The 16,230-nt window shown below is 42.6% G+C and overlaps 1 protein-coding gene across 4 annotated transcripts in view; it reads left to right on the top strand.

Annotated features, from left to right (window-relative positions):
• Positions 1 to 16,230, top strand: part of ABHD6 (abhydrolase domain containing 6) — a 68,951-nt gene that overhangs the window by 42,666 nt on the left and 10,055 nt on the right. For all 4 annotated transcript variants that reach the window (XM_010851609.1, XM_010851610.1, XM_010851611.1 and 1 more), the window contains 3 exons: positions 10,361 to 10,517; positions 11,898 to 12,011; positions 13,401 to 13,533. In XM_010851609.1, coding sequence (XP_010849911.1) covers positions 10,361 to 10,517; positions 11,898 to 12,011; positions 13,401 to 13,533 — 404 coding nt within the window. The remainder of the gene's footprint in view (positions 1 to 10,360; positions 10,518 to 11,897; positions 12,012 to 13,400; positions 13,534 to 16,230) is intronic.

Raw genomic sequence — 16,230 nt, 5'->3', positions numbered from 1 at the left:
AAGGACCCTCCCTGCCAGTGCAGGAGACATAAGAGACATGGGTTTGACTCCTGGGTTGGAAAGATCCCCTGGAGGAGAAAATGGCAACCTACTCCAGTATTCTTGCCTGGAAAATCCCATAGACAGAGGAGCCTGACGGGCCACAATCTATGGGGGTCGCAGAGTCAGAGATGACCGAGTGACTGAGCACTCATTTCAGACTTACAGAAAAGTTGAAAGGTGTCCTTTTTGTCCTTGGGAATGTTGGGAATGTTCCTGAAGAATTGGTACTGGTAGCTTCTCCCCAGGTAAATTCTTCCAGGTTTCCAATGGTGTCTTTGCTCAGGAGACCACTCTCTCTCCCAAAATCACTGATTCTGCGTGCATTCGTAGGAAAGGCATTTGGTTTTTCTTGGTCATTGGATTCTGATCCAGTGATGTTTTGACAGGTATGGTGATAATCACTGAAAAATGAGTTAGAAACACCAGAATCATGGACATGGCATGGATAGGACAGAATGTTTTTTGATTTGTCTAAAAGTGTTCATTAGTAAAGTGACAGGAAAAAAAGTTTCCAAAACTTCTGTCATTCTTAAATCATTCTCATGCTTCTTTCCTTGTTAGCACACCACCTCTAGTTTTCTTTTGTGTTTTCTTTAGAGTAAATGACTTTAAAACAAAATCTTACATTAATTTCTGAGTGACATAAATATCACTACCTTTAGTGGAAAGCTTGCCATCCTTGCCACAAACAATAAATTAATATAAAAAGTAAAAATGAGCACAATGCTTTACACTCTGTTCATGAATTCTAGTCTAGATACCATTGCCTGCCAAGGATTGACTGCTTTCTCTTTGTTACAAAAGCTGAGAGGTGTGAGAGTTGCAGAGCTTTTCTCCTTTGATGAAAGCAGGTTTATGGTTGAAAAGAGAGAGGATTTCTCATGATGTACTTCAGTAACTTTTCATACCGCAGTCCATTTACCAGAGAAAATCACCCCTCACACGCCCATGAATTTATCCCATGAAGGCAGAAATACTGAAATCAACCTGGTTCGTCTCTGTGCCATAGGGAAGCACATTGAGATTTAACCAGGACTTCTGGAACATAGGACTACCTTCTGAGCCCCACAAGGAAGAATGCAGGGAAACTGTGCTTGTGCCCTTTATCCACCCTCCCTTCTGGCTCCCTTTTGTTTCATTAGAGTGTGGAATTTTCCGCCTGCCAGCCAGGCTCTGATCCTTGAAAAGAAGCTAATTGAACAGAAGGGAGCTTTCATCTTTCACTCTCTCTTGTGGGGAGGTGATGACCCCTTTAGTGGGTCACCCAACACCCACCTCTGTGTTGATGAAGCTAAGACTCTGGCTGCTTAGAGGCCATTGCCTTGCAGCACTCCAGCACAGCAGGAGTGCTGTGGGGTCAAGACGCCTATGGGACCCCTGACGGGAAGAGACCAGAGTGGTGTGCCCCACTCAGTCCTGCAGGGGCACTGTGGACCTGCACACACAAATTCCATGTTTCTTAAGTCAAAGTGAAGCAGAGGGTGCAGCTCCACGATGTGTCCCATAACCTTGGATGTGGCTGCAAACAGAGGTGTGATTGTTCCACCCAAAGGCTGTTTCTACCAACCACGTGTGGAAACCAGCCTCTGTGCTGCACAGTCCCCCACCCCCAAGTTCCTCAGGCCATCATGGAGAAAGCTTTAGGACTGTTAGAATAATTTTGATGCTTGATTTTTCAAGAGAAAATTAATGTCATTGCAAATAATTGACTTTTTTGAGTTAAAACTAATGTGGTTTAGACTTCACATTTTAAAGCATACATTTAATTGGTTTTAACATATTCATAGTATTGTGAATTACCACCATCTAATTGAGAATATTCTCATCTCCCCTCAAAAGAACCCCCATACCTGTTAACAGGTACTCCCTGTTTTCTCTCTTCATCCCCGGGCAACTAGTAATCTGTCTCTTTGGATTTTCCTGTTGGTGACATTTTTGTGTCTGGCTTCTTGCACTTTTCAAGGCTCACCTGTGCTGCAGCATGTATCTGTACTTCATTCATTGTGATGACTGAATAGTGGTCCATGGTATGGTTTATACCACATGTGATTCATTCAAATGGACATTTGTGTTGGTTCCACTTTTTGGCTATTATGAAGAATGCCTCATCGCATAGAATTCACTTTTATTAACAAGTGAAGTTCAGTGAAGTGGAAGTCACTCAGTCGTGTCTGACTCTTTGTGACCCCATGGACTATACAGTCCATGGAACTCTCCAGGCCAGAATACTGGAGTGGGTAGCCTTTCCCTTCTCCAGGGGATCTTCCCAACCCAGGGATCAAACCCAGGTCTCCTGCATTGCAGGCAGATTCTATTAACAAGTAATACCAGCAAAATTCAGAGAGGCCCCACAGAGAACACTCAGCCCTTTATTTCACCCCACAGACGCATGTGACTGTAAATCCTGCCCCGGCCTGTCACTCTGCTCAGAGCTGTAGCTGGAGGATGAACACAATGCTCTTTATTTCATGAACTCGGCCACACAGGCCAAGAAGCAACCCCAGTTGGCTGTTGGATGGAAATCCTGGAAATCCTTGTGGATTATGCCGGGTAGTGTTGTGGCATGGGGGCTGTGATTATAGTATTAGAACCCATAATACCACTGCAGAGAGCTGCCCAAAGTCCTGTGAGCGGCTCCCCCCACCCCACCGAGACGCACAGCCTGTTTCCTTCAAATCACCTCACCGTGAGTGACGCTGACACAGTGGTTGTCATAGGATGAGCAGCTTTATGTCAGTCCCCATGTCCCTTAACCACAACTACTCCTCCAAAGGCCTTCAGTCACTCAGCTGCCCGTGACCACCGCCTGTAGGTTCCCCCTGCAGACTTGGCTTAGTTTAGTTAATTTTCAGGATCGCAACATGAACAGGAACAGCAGGCAGCACGGGTAACTGCTGTTGCCGCTGCTTAGTCACTCAGTTGTGTCCAAGTCTTTGTGACCCCCTGGACTGTAGCCCGCCAGGCTCCTCTGTGCATGTGATTCTCCAGGCAAGAATACTGCAGTGGGTTGCCATGCCCTCCTCCAGGGAATCTTCCCCACCCGTGGATCGAACACACGTCTCCTGTGGCTCCTTCATTGCAGGTGGACTCTTTACCGCTGAGCCACCAGAGGAGCCCACAGAGGTAGCTGGGCATCCCAGAGACGCCGAGCCTCCCTGCTGAGTGAGCACGCAGGTGTGAGGAGGGCCTCTCAGGTTCCCTCTGTCCCCGGACTTCCCTGTGGGTCTCCTGAGCTCCTCAGGGCTCAGCAGCAGTGTCCCCAGTGGGCCACAGCCAGTCTTGGCAACAGCCCTCTCTGGGTCTAAGTGTCCCTGGAGTGTGGCCGGCACAGTCCCACAGTGGTGGGGACTGTGGTTGCTCCTGCAGGAGGCACCATGTGCTTGGCCAAGAGAGTCCACAGAGAGCCATGCTGAGGATGCCATTGCCACTGTGGGTGACATCAGGGGCCACTCTGGTTTTCATTGTATAAGCTGTCAGTACTGTTCGCAGGATGAAAAAAACTGACATTTTAAAAGATTTTTGTTTTCCCAAAGAAACTCAGTTGTGCAATCAAGAAATCATATAAGTAAGAAAGAAGCAGATAAGAATTAGAAAAAAAGAAATAAACTGATGTTTCAGATGGTTTGATTGTGTACATAGAAAGTCTGAAATAATAATGATATCTGTCGATTATTTATTAGAATTAAAAAGTGAATTTGGCAAGATTGCTAAATACAAGATAAGTTAGCAGGGACTTCCCTGGCAGTCCAGTGGTTAAGACTCTGTGCTTCCACTGCAGAGGACATGGGTTCATGGTCTGGGAACTAAAATTCCACATGCTACACAGTGGAATTAAAAATAAATAAATTTAAAAATGAATAAATAAATAAAGATAGTTCAGGAATGTTGGCTTGAGATAAATAAAGTCCGAAACCTTGCATTAGTCAACATGGCAATGTATTAAAAAAAAAAATCAGTTTTATTCTTATTTTATAGCAACAAACAAAAAGAACATTTAAAGTCTTTTACTGATACCATTTACCATAAGGAAAGAAATAGTGCTATCTTTTACAACATGAATGATCCTTACAAACATAATATCAAGTGGAAGTAGTCAAATACAAATAAGAACTTACTGTATGATAAAGTCCTACACATGTAAAACCCTCTTGTTTGAAGGGGAGCCAGTGGTCACCTTTAGGAGGTAAAGCATCTGTGATGCTACTCGTAGTCTAGACCCTGATCTGGGTGGCAGGTGGTGGGCTCATTCCCTCTGTGCAGATTCATCGGGCTGTACACTTATAATATGTGTGCCTTTCTATATTCTTTATACTTCCGTGGAAAGTTACTCTAAAAAACAAAAGTGAAGGATGTAGAGCAATTGGGTCCCTCGTATTTTGCTAGTGGGAATGTGAAATGATGCAGGCATTTTGGAATACAATCTGAGAATTCCTCAAAAGGTTAAAAAAAAAAAAAAAAAAGCTGCTATATGACCCAGAAATTCTACTCTTAGGTGAAATGAGAACACTCAAGAGAACAGAAAACATATATCCACAGGAAAACTGGTATATGTATGTTCATAGTGGCATTATCCCTACGAGCTGAGAGGTGGAAACAACTCAAATGTCCATCAACAGATAAGTGGATAAACAAATGTGACCTATCCATACAATGGAATATTATTTAGCCTGAGAAAGGAATGAAATACTTTTGATTTCTCCATCAAATATGAATAAGAGTCTTGGTGGGTAGAGTATTCGTGGTTGTATGTTCTTCCCTTTGATCATTTTAAATATATCACACGATTCCCTTCTGGCTTGTAGAGTTTCTGTTGAGAAATGAAAAACTTTCCAGAAAAGCAATAGTTAAGAGAATTCAGCGCCACCAAACCAGCTTTATTAAAAATGCTAAAGGAACTTCTCTAGGCAGGAAACATAAGAGAAGGAAAAGACCTACACAAAATAAACCCAGAACAATTAAGAAAATGGTAATAGGATCATATGCATTGATAATTACCTTATCGGTTCAGTTTAGTTCAGTCGTTCAGTCGTGTCTGACTCTTTGCGACTCCATGAACCACAGCATGCCAGGCCTCCCTGTCCATCACCAACTCCTGGAGCCTACCCAAACTCATGTCCTTTGAGTCGGTGATGCCATCCAACCATCTCATCCTCTGTCGTCCCCTTCTCCTCCTGCCCTCAATCTTTCCCAGCATCAGGGTCTTTTCAAATGAATCAGCTCTTTGCATCAGGTGGCCAAAGTATTGGTGGTTCAGCTTCCGCATCAGTCCTTCCAGTGAACACCCAGGACTGATCTCCTTTAGGATGGACTGGTTGGATCTCCTTGCAGTCCAAGGGACTCTCAAGAGTCGTCTCCAACACCACAGTTCAAAAGCATCAATTTTTTGGTGCTCAGCTTTCTTTATAGTCCAACTCTCACATCCATACATGACTACTGGGAAAACCATGGCCTTGACTAGATGGACCTTTGTTGGCAAAGTAATGTCTCTGCTTTTGAATATGCTGTCTAGGTTGGTCATAACTTTCCTTCCAAGGAGTAAGCTTATATGTAAACACATTAAATGTACCAAGTAAAAGATGTGGACTGGCTGGGCAGGTGAAAACCTGTGTACATATGCACTTCTACTTAACACATCACTCTACTTAACCCCCCAAATTGTATGTATGTATTTTATATAGTTAGGTTAACCATGTTTCCATTATGGCTTGCAACTGTAATTATCTTTTATTTTTTGTCTGGCTATTGACTGTGAAAACTGAGCATCTTTTACTATTGTGGATATATAACTGTTATTTGCTTAATCCTATTGTATCATGATGGGTCAACCGAAAATGATAGAATTCTGTATCACTTACTACCATTTAATAGAAAATCCTGTAATCATTTTTTAAAATCCAAAAAAAAAAGAAAAAAGGAATGAAGTACTGATACATTCTATAATGAATGAACTTGAAAACATGTTAAGTAAAATGTATCAGACACAAAAGGCCACATATTGAATAGACCCACTTATAGAAAATGTGTAGAATCCATAGAGACTTGAAGTGAACTAGTGGATGCCAGGAGGTGCAAGGGGAGGGAGATGGGAAGTGAGTGATAATGGGTATGGATTTCTTTCTCTTTTTTATTGTGGTAAAATATACACAATACAAAATTTACCTTTTTAACTGTTTTTTAAGTGGGTAGTTGAGTTTCTTTTTGATGGAAATGTTCCAGGATTAATGGTGATGGTTGTATAACTTTATGAACACTAAAAACTCATCAGTTGTACTATTTAAAAGGGTGAATTTTAGGGTATATAAACTGCATTTCTATAAAAAGAAATGAATATTCAACATCCTTATTATTAGGGAACATGCAAATCAAAACCTCATGATATACTATACACACATTAGGATAGGTGTTAGTTTTTAAAAAAATGAAAAATAGCAAGTTTTGGTGAGTATGTAGAGAAGTTGGAACCTTTGCACTTTGCTGGTAGAAATGTAAAGTGGTATGACTACCATGCAGAAGTTTAGGTGTTCCTCAGAAAGTTTAACACAGAATTACTCTGTGTGCGTGTGTGCGCGTGTGTGCACTCAGTCATGTCCAATTGTTTGCGACCTCATGGACTGCAGCCCGCCAGGCTCCTCTGTCCTTGGGATTTCCCAGGCAAGAATACTGGACAGGGTTGCCATTTCCTCCTCTAGGAGATGTTCCCAACCCAGGGATCGAACCTGCATCTCCTGGCTTGCAGGCAGATTCTCTGACACCGCTGAGCCACTGGGGGAGCACCATTAGGATTACTATATGATCCAACTCTTCTACTTCTGGGTATATACATCAAAGTATTGAAAGCAAGGACTCAAACAGATCCTTATTTACCAATGTACATAGCAGTGTTATTCATAATTGCCAACAGAATGGAAATAATTCAAATGTCCATCAACCCATGAATGATAAACAAAATGTGGTATATACATACAATGGGATATTATTCAACCTTACAAAGGAAAAAAATTCTGATGTAGTGTAGAAAATGGATGAACTTTGAAAGCATTATGCTAAGTGGAATAATCCAATCACCAAAGAACAGATACTGTATGATTCCACTTATATGGCTGTCATATGTGTTACAAAATTTTCCACGTTTCTCCCTTGAATTTTGGCAAATGATATATTTGAAGGACAGAATCTTTTTTTATATAATACTGAAACTGCCATTTATCGGCTACTTCCTGTGTGTTGGGCTGTGTGTTGAACAAAACTGTAATGGCTTATCTCATTAAAAAAAAATTTTTTTTTGGATTATCTCTTTTAGTCTTAACTATATCCTCAGTAGAATGCAATAGTTTTCCATATTGTAGATGAGGAAATTGAGTTTCATGATCATATAGCCAAAAAATGAATGAACTGGGATATAAATGAGTGAACAAATTCATGTTACCATGTCATGACTTAGAACTTTGAAATATGCATATTTTGTCATAAATAGAGCTGTTAAGCTAGCCAATTTTATTGTATCTTTAATGTTTTGAATAGGGAATATATTCATTGAAAAAGTACTAGAAAGAACATGATAAGTCTCCCTCCCACCATTGTTCCTTCTCCATCTACCTTCTTCTCAAAAGTACTTCATACCTCCGCTCCAGATACTCATATTAATAGCATCTTGTATATGATCCCATGCTTTTTGTATGCAAGTACAAGTAAATATAAATATTTATCTTCCTCTCCCTCTCCCCCTTTTTTTTATACAAAGGGGATAAAGTTGATCCACTTAGGCTATTTGCTATTGCATGTCTTGGCTACCTCTTTGGTACAAAGTGTACCACAAAGTCAATCTCTGATTGAATTAATTATCTTCCATCTTGGAGGGATTCTTCATGCAGAGTGTTCAATTTGTTTAGATGGTAATTTCATATTGAAATCATTTTCAGGCCAAACTCCAGCACTGCCAAGTCTTATGTAACCAACAGAAGCTGAGCTTTCAACCAACTGCCATATGTTGTAAGGAGTAAAACCAGAGAACAGATGAGATAATTCTTAAGAAACAAGTTCTTACTCCCAAAGTCTGTAGGAAAAATGTATTTGGAGTGGACGGCAGAGGAGGGCATATGACTTATATTGAGCTTCTGTACCATAGTGGAAATAATGTCTCTGCAAAATCAAATGTGTATTACCATAAATTCTGCATCACAATTAAAATCCACACTATTTTGTGGTTTAATTTTTTGTCAATTAAAATCCAATTCTTGAGAACAATCAGCTTCTTTGAAACCACAGTATCACTAAGTATGAGAAAGGTTCTGTTTGGCCAGCCCTGGTCTGTAAGTGATTCCCCGGACCCAGGAAAGGGACCAGGTTTGCAGAGCCCTGAAGACAAGGGATAACACCCCAAAATATGGCCTCATTTCCACTCCATGTTCATTGGCCAGGCAACCATCAAAAGCAAAGGCCACATGTCCCAATTCCTGGCAAACAAATACTGTATCACCTTATAAACTGATTGCTTCTCTGAGGTGCCCTCAGCTGTATTTGTGGAGAAACTTGAAGAGCAAGCTGAGGAACAGCTGTCCTTCTATGAGACTGAAGAGGTGCCCTGCAGGAATCTGGATGTTGTGATAGAGATAATTGTTCAGGCAGAGGAAGCCGATGCTGAGATTACTAGGAAGCTGGAGAAACAGGAGAAGAAATGCTTGAAGAAGAAAAAGAAAGGCTGGTTGCAGTTCCCTTCACATCTTTGGAAAACTACAGCAGTGCTCAGGAGGAGTGCCAGGAGACGAGTGCAAGACCGAAAAGAAGAAAGTGGAAGCCTCAGGAGGCCCATCGGGAGGATAGAATGGAAGAGTCATCTGTATCTTTCTCCAAACCCAAGAAAAAGAAATCCTCTTCCAAGGAGGAGCTGGTTAGTAGTGATCTTAAAGAGACAGCTGGTGGTGGAAGTCTTCCCAGAGGAAGATATCTTTCCCAATAGAGGAACCAGTTAGTGACCGTGAAGAGTCAGGAAACAAGAGTGTCCCCAAGAAAAAGGGGGAGATTCTCCCCCAGGGAGGAACTGTAACCAGTGGACCTGAAGAGGTTGCTGCCAGCAAGAGCATCAGTTCCAAGGGATGAGAAAGTTCCTAAAAGCTGTCCCAGGAAGACTAGAATGGATGTTTCACTGACAGATCAGGCCCGTGGAGATGTCTCACAACCCATCCCCTGTGTCCCAGTGAAAACAAACTTCCAAGAATAGATAAATAAATAAGGCTAAGACTCAAATGCAGAGATTTTGTTGGTTGAAACCAGCTTGCTCAGATAGAATCACAAACAGGCAAATGTGTTTCTCACAGAGAGGCAGTCACTGGAATCATTCAAGACAACAGCTGTGAGGTGTGTGGAGTCCTGAGACAACAAGGAATTCAGACATCGCCGGTCAGTCTCCGGTTGTCCTCTCTTCCCATGCAGGGATGTGTGGGTGTGGAGTAACCTGTCCACCAGCAATGGCAGCCTTGACGACAGAGTCTGATTCCTCATCTCCACAAATAAACAGCGAGTTGCAGGTGATAGGAGGGAACACACTTTATCTAAGTCTTTTGATGCATTTCCTGCCAGTTAAAGTGCCTCTGTGGTAAGGTCTTCCAGGTCAGCTGCACTGCGCCCTGTGGCACTCAGGCCCGCGAGTCCACGGCTGCTCGGCCCAGATTTTAGGCTTCAGTGAACATGGCCCACCAGGAGCTGCCAGCCAGCTCTCTGAAGGGGAGGCCACCCTTGTCTTGGCCTCTCCAGAGTCCTCCCCAGGCTTACCACCAGCCGTTTTGAATTCTCCTGAAACTCAGCTGAGCAAGGCACATACCCGTGAGGTCCCACAGCCTTCTTTGCCCTGCGATTCAAACTACTAGAAATATGTATTAACAGAGGATTATTGTGTATCATGCTTTTTTTTTTTTTTTCTACCAGTTTATTGCTACCAACCCGTCACCCTCCACCCTCATGCACACATGCTCAGTCATGTAATCCCATGGACTGCAGCCTGCCAGGCTCCTCTGTCCATGGACTTTTCCAGGCAAGAATACTGGAGTGGGTTGCCATTTCCTTCTCCATGTGTCATGCTTCTTAAGAAAACGCCCCCTTTTCCCTTCCTGATAGCGTGCTTAGGAATATTTATACCAGAATATTCATGTAAGGTACTTTCTGGAATGGCCTGACTTAGTGGTCCTCGAGGGTGACTGTGTAGAGGACGAGGGCTGGGAGAATCATTGCTCTTAATTCGAAGTAAAGCTGTACAGAGTCCGCCTCCCGAAGCTGCTTCTCTGGCGCTCGCTGACTTTGATTTTGCCTGTATTTCCGTCCCCAGGTACTGGCGGAGGACGCTGGGCATGCAGGTCCGCTATGTGCGCCACGAAGACTATCAGTTCTGCTACTCCTTCCGTGGCAGGCCTGGCCACAAACCTTCCATCCTCATGCTCCACGGATTCTCTGCCCACAAGGACATGTGGCTCAGCATGGTCAAGGTGGGGTGCCAGAGCCTTCCCTCCTCAGAGGGTGTCACTCAGCAAAAAAAAAGAAGAGAGGGGGTTCTACTTAAATATGATGTCATCAGCAGTGGTAGAGAGCAGAGGGAACCCGGTATAATGGCTCAAAGCACCCTAAACTAGTGTAGCATATTATTCAGATCCTTTTTCAGACAGAACTTACTGAGCTGAATGTTGTTTATAAAATCAGTGCCTCACCAATGATTTCACCTTATGACTATTTCTTTGGAAAGTTTCTGATACTCTGCTTCATATTTGGACTGTCATGACTATCAAAGGCCAGGTTTTGAAAAGTCATTTCTGTATATTCCAAGATTCCCCTCTTCTTCCCTTCTCTGCTTCTCCTTCTCTCTCCCTGTCTCCTCCTCCTCTCTTCCTTCCATTTCTGCTTTCTCTTTTCCTTAGCCCTTTAGAGAAGCAGTCTTGATCTGACAGCTTTCTGGGATGGTTTCTCAAATCACTCATTTCTCTCCTGGTTTATTTGGTTGTGTCAGTTTGCTTTAGTTGGTAAAAGTGAACAGCTGGTGAAGATGGGGGCTGGGAGAAGTCTGGCAGAGAAGGACCCCAGGCTCCCACCTCAAGCAGTACCTGACTAATCCCAAGCATGCTCTCCATTAGGACGAAAAGGCTCACACATCCCCTAGTTTCTTATTTCCAAAGTTCAGTATCAGGACAGTCATCGTGCTTTAATGAACCTCTGACTTCCTCTTCATCTTTCATATAACTGGTTAGTTGTTTATTGATAGCTGATCTATCTCAAATTCCTGTGGCATATATTTAAATGGAAGAAGGTGTTTAGGATAAAAATACCTAGGGAATTAGATCGTAATGTAAAAAAAAAACACACAAAAAAAAGAGTTGAGACCAGAACTAGGGCGATCAGACATGATCAGACATGGTTCTTAGGAGAAGTGTTGCTCCTGTGGGCTCTGAAACTGGCTGGGGCTCTGGGAGAACAGAATCACCCAGTGTATTAATAGTGGCAAGTTGGTGGCTACAAGACTGGGATAAGCATAGAGAGGATGAGGGAAAGGAGAAGGAGGCAGGGCCTGCCAGCTGGTGTCAGGAAAGAGCAAAGGACACAAGCTGCTCCCCGACCTCTGCTCTCCCCTTTCCAGTCATCCCGAGGCCTCTCCCATTGTGTATTAGACTGTGGGGGCTTCTGCTCTCTGTAAGGCTCCTGGCAGTGTTTATTCATGTCAGATGTTACTATGGGAAGACACGGGGCGGTTTAGGTTCCTCCCTCCCCAGCGGGGAGGCTGTCCAGGTCACTTGGTAAGTGGGGGGAGCCTCCCCAGAAACATGGGCAGACATGCTCCGCACACCACATTCTGACTCTTTGGTCATGTGTGTCCCCAGTTCCTCCCGAAGAACCTGCACCTGGTCTGTGTGGACATGCCAGGGCATGAGGGCACCACCCGGTCCTCACTGGATGACCTGTCCATAGATGGGCAAGTCAAGAGGATACACCAGGTAAGCAGAGAGGCTCCACCAAAAAACTGCCCAGGTGGGTCTTGGCCACCGTTGCATCCCCAAGTCTGAAGAACAGTCATCGTGGGTTCCGTTTTGACTCATAATTGCAAACAAAATGGCAGCAGCCCAGGGTATCCCCGGTCAGCCATAGTGGGCCAGGGCTTATTGCTGACTTCTTTCAACCTATTATAACTGTTTCTGGAGAAATACAGTCTCATTTTCTCAACTCTTCAAAAAGGGAGTTTAGAATTCCTCAAGACCGTTTATTTTTTTAGAGTGTATTTTTTTGGTTACCAGCTGCTTGATGATGGTAACAGCATGTCTGCCTAGTTGTGGAGGATGGGGAGGGTGATCTTTTCATTTTGTTCTGATTTAGTATCTTTCTTCAGCCCTGTCTGACTGAGCTTTCAAAGTCATGGGGCTCATGAACCATTTCAAAATTTAATGGTTCATACTCTTCAGGTTGACATTAAATATTTTCTCCATTCAAGGATGTTTATTTAATGTCTGCCCCTCTCCTCTCTTTAAACTGTGTATTACTTGGAAGCAAGGAACCTTGTTTCTTTGACTTTCGCTGTATCCTGAGCAGCTGACCGTGGTTGCTTGTATGTAATAGATATCCAATAAATATTTTTTGGATGAATGGGTAGATGTAGGGGATAGTTGGTTGAATGATTGGATAGAGGGAAAGTTGGATGGATGGTTGGATGAATGGTCGAATGGTTGAATAGATGAATGGATAGATAGTTATATGAATGGATATTTGGATGGTTGAATAGATGGATGGGTGGATAGCTGTATGAATGGATGGGTGAATGGTTGGGTAGACAAATGGGTAAGTAGTTACATTAGTGGATGTTTAGATGGATGAAAAGTGCTGTAAATTATAGCCAGTCAGCAAACTAGGGCCTGTGGGCTTCATTTGATCTGCCACTGAGTTTTGTAAGCTGTTTATTGGAAGACAGCTGCAGTCACCCGTTTACATGTTGCCTTTGGAAGACAGCCACATTCACCCATTTACATGTTGTCTTTAGCTGCTTTTGTGCTACAGCAGAAGAGTTGAATAGTTGCAGCAGAGATAATAGGCACGCAGAGCAGAAAATATTTACTCTTGGGATCTTTATTTTTAAAATTTGCTGGCTCATGAATTTGAGGGATCTTTGTTGATTTTACACTTACCAACGAGCCTCAATAACCCATGTCAGGTAAAGAAGAGTACATGCATGTAACAGGGCTCATCTGGATAATCTAGTAGATTTCAGATCCCCTTTCATCAATAGCCCTTTTCTGCTTGTCCCCATGGGAAGTACAAAAGTTTTCAGCTCTGGAATCCCCATTGTCATTGTCCACAGTTGTGTAACCAAGCCCCTTTCTCACTTCCCTTCCTAGTTTGTAGAATGCCTCAAGCTGAACAAAAAGCCCTTCCACCTGGTAGGCACCTCCATGGGCGGCCACGTGGCTGGGGTGTATGCTGCTCACTACCCATCAGACGTCTGCAGCCTGTCCCTTGTGTGTCCTGCGGGTGAGTTGTAAGACTCAGATCACCCTGTGAGTGACGTGGACGCAGCGGGAGCTGAATCTCTGAAGAAGTCAATGGTGGTTTCTGCTGTGACTGTCTTTTTAGAATCATATTTTTGACAATATTGTAGAGATACTAAAAAAGTTTGCCTTAGTGGTACAATCAAGCAATAGTTGCATAACCATAATTGTAAGTATATTGAGCTTTAAAATACAGAGCCAGCTTTGTCCCACAAAGAATCGGAGCTGGTTATTTTAAAAGTGTATAAAACTTCACAGCATGTAAATACTTTGAAGTATAATGATAATATTAACATCTAACATTTTATTGAATTTTTATGAGCTAAACTCTTTATATGGATTTAATCCTTGCCATAACCTTGTGAGGTGAAAGTACTGTTATTATGTGTCTTTCTTTTTTGGCTGAAAACTCAGAGATCTTTTGTCATTGCAAGCTTTTTTTTTAAATCAACAAACTTTGGTGTCTGATCTTAAATGTGTTCATGTCTACTTGAGCTATAACATGTCCTCAGAAATTATGATCTGAAGTTGGATTTTTTTTTTTTTACTTTTTAAAATATGGAACACTTCATGAGTTTGCATGTCATCCTTGCACAAGAGCTATGCTGATCTGAATCTGTATTGTTCCAGTTTTAGCGTATATGCTACTGAGATGAACACTGAAATTGGATTTAAAATTTATATACATATATATGTATATAAATCTTCATACTTGAATTTATAGTATGTTAGTAAGAAAAATGTTTCTCTCTTTTTCCTTCTCTTGCTTCTCTCTTCATCGCTGGTAATTTACTGGAGTATGGTTTACACATAGTAAATTGTCCAGATTTTCAGTACCTATCTCAGTGGCTTTTTACCTATGTAATTATTGTCCAGATAAGGATAGTATGCCCATTTTATAGGCGCACATTATGTTAGTGCTGGAGCCAGGATAGGAACTGGCCCTAAGCTATCTGACTCCAGAACTCAAGCTGTGGGTTTTGGAGAAGTCCTTTCATATTCACTACCTCTTTTATATGACTCATATCCATTACCTTCTTTACCCACCAGAACCCAACCATGAACTGAACTTGTGCACCTTCTACTGAAACATAACTAAATTTATCTTTGAAACCTTTCAACTCATTCAGAAAGTTAAGTTTTCAGGTCTAAGGCAATGGCACCCCACTCCAGTACTCTTGCCTGGAAAATCCCATGGACAGAGGAGCCTGGTAGGCTGCAGTCCATGGGGTCGCCAAGAGTCGGACACGACTGAGCGACTTCACTTTCACCTCTCACTTTCATGCATTGGAGAAGGAAATGGCAAGCCACTCCAGTGTTCTTGCCTGGAGAATCCCAGGGACGGGGGAGCCTGGTGAGCTGCTGTCTATGGGGTCGCACAGAGTCGGACACGACTGAAGCGACTTAGCAGCAGCAGCAGCAAGCTCGTTGAAATTGAAGGCAAGTTCCCAAAGGGTTTTCCTTTTCCCAAGCACTGTGTCTGAAGTCGTTTGATCTTATAATGATACAGTCTGAGAATTGGAGGGGACTTACCAGGTGGTCCAGTGGTTAAGACTCTGTGCTTCCAAAGCAGAGGGCGTGGGTTCAATCCCTGGTTGGGAAACTAAGATCCTGTATGTTGCACAACTCAGGCAAGAAAAAATGAAGAATTGGAGCCCTCTGGAATGTTACTAGATTTTAAATCACTTGTGGAAGGTCAGCTCTAACTGACTAACTGACTTTTTTGAGTGTATATTGATTTGCCCAGAGAAGAGTTTTATATCTGAGTTTCCATTAGAAAGTTAGAATTGAATTTGTTTGTATGTAAAAATGAAAAGATACACTTTTTTTTTACTTTGAAATAATTTTAAATTTATAGAAATGTTGCAAAGATAGTACCCTTCATCCAGTTCTCTCCTTTAACAGCTTACATAGCACAGCAAATTTGTCACAACCAGGAAACCAACATGGGTGTATTACTATTAATACAGGCTTTATTTAGATTTCATTAGTTTTTCTACAATTGTCCTTTTCTTTTCCAGGATCCTATTCAGGATATACCACATGACATTTAGTTTAGGATTATTTTTAAAGCAAAAAGAAATAGATCATGTAATCTGCCCATGGCATCATGAGAGCTGCACGATATGCACATTAGATTTAGAGGAGTTGCTGAATATAGGAGATTTATGAAATGTAGGTTTCTCTAGCACAGTGTGGCTTCCACTGCCTCTCTTTCTAAGCTCTAGCTCTTCAGCTAAGTTAAACACCTAGAAACTTGTTGAGTGTTTGAAATGAAATTAATTTTACGCCCCTTCATAGACCAGCTTGTGTGAACTCTCGTGTCCTGTGTCAGGTGATAGAAAATAATGGTCAGTCTCAAGGCTCTTCTGGCTCAGGATTGCCTAATGGTCCCCTGGAGGAAGAGGGACTGTGTAGAGGGCACTCCTGCCCTCCTGCCCCAACGTGTGGGACAGCTCCAAAGGGGACTCAACTTTCACTGCATTTTATGTGCTGACCCCAAATAAGAGATTATTAAGTGGGTCCAGGCTGAAGGAAGGAGTACTCAGTCAGTCCACTCTAGTCATGCGTTTCACCAGGTCTCCTCTCAACCCTTACAGATGTGTGAGAGGGGCTCAGGCAAGTTGTCTTCTAGACTCTCAAACTCTTCTTAGTTTTGGTCCTACGGGTGAATCCCGTG

This window comes from Bison bison, unplaced genomic scaffold, assembly GCF_000754665.1.
Source record: "Bison bison bison isolate TAMUID 2011002044 unplaced genomic scaffold, Bison_UMD1.0 scf7180017864304, whole genome shotgun sequence".
Classification (NCBI taxonomy): Eukaryota; Metazoa; Chordata; class Mammalia; order Artiodactyla; family Bovidae; genus Bison; species Bison bison.
This window is presented reverse-complemented; position numbering and strand designations above follow the sequence as displayed.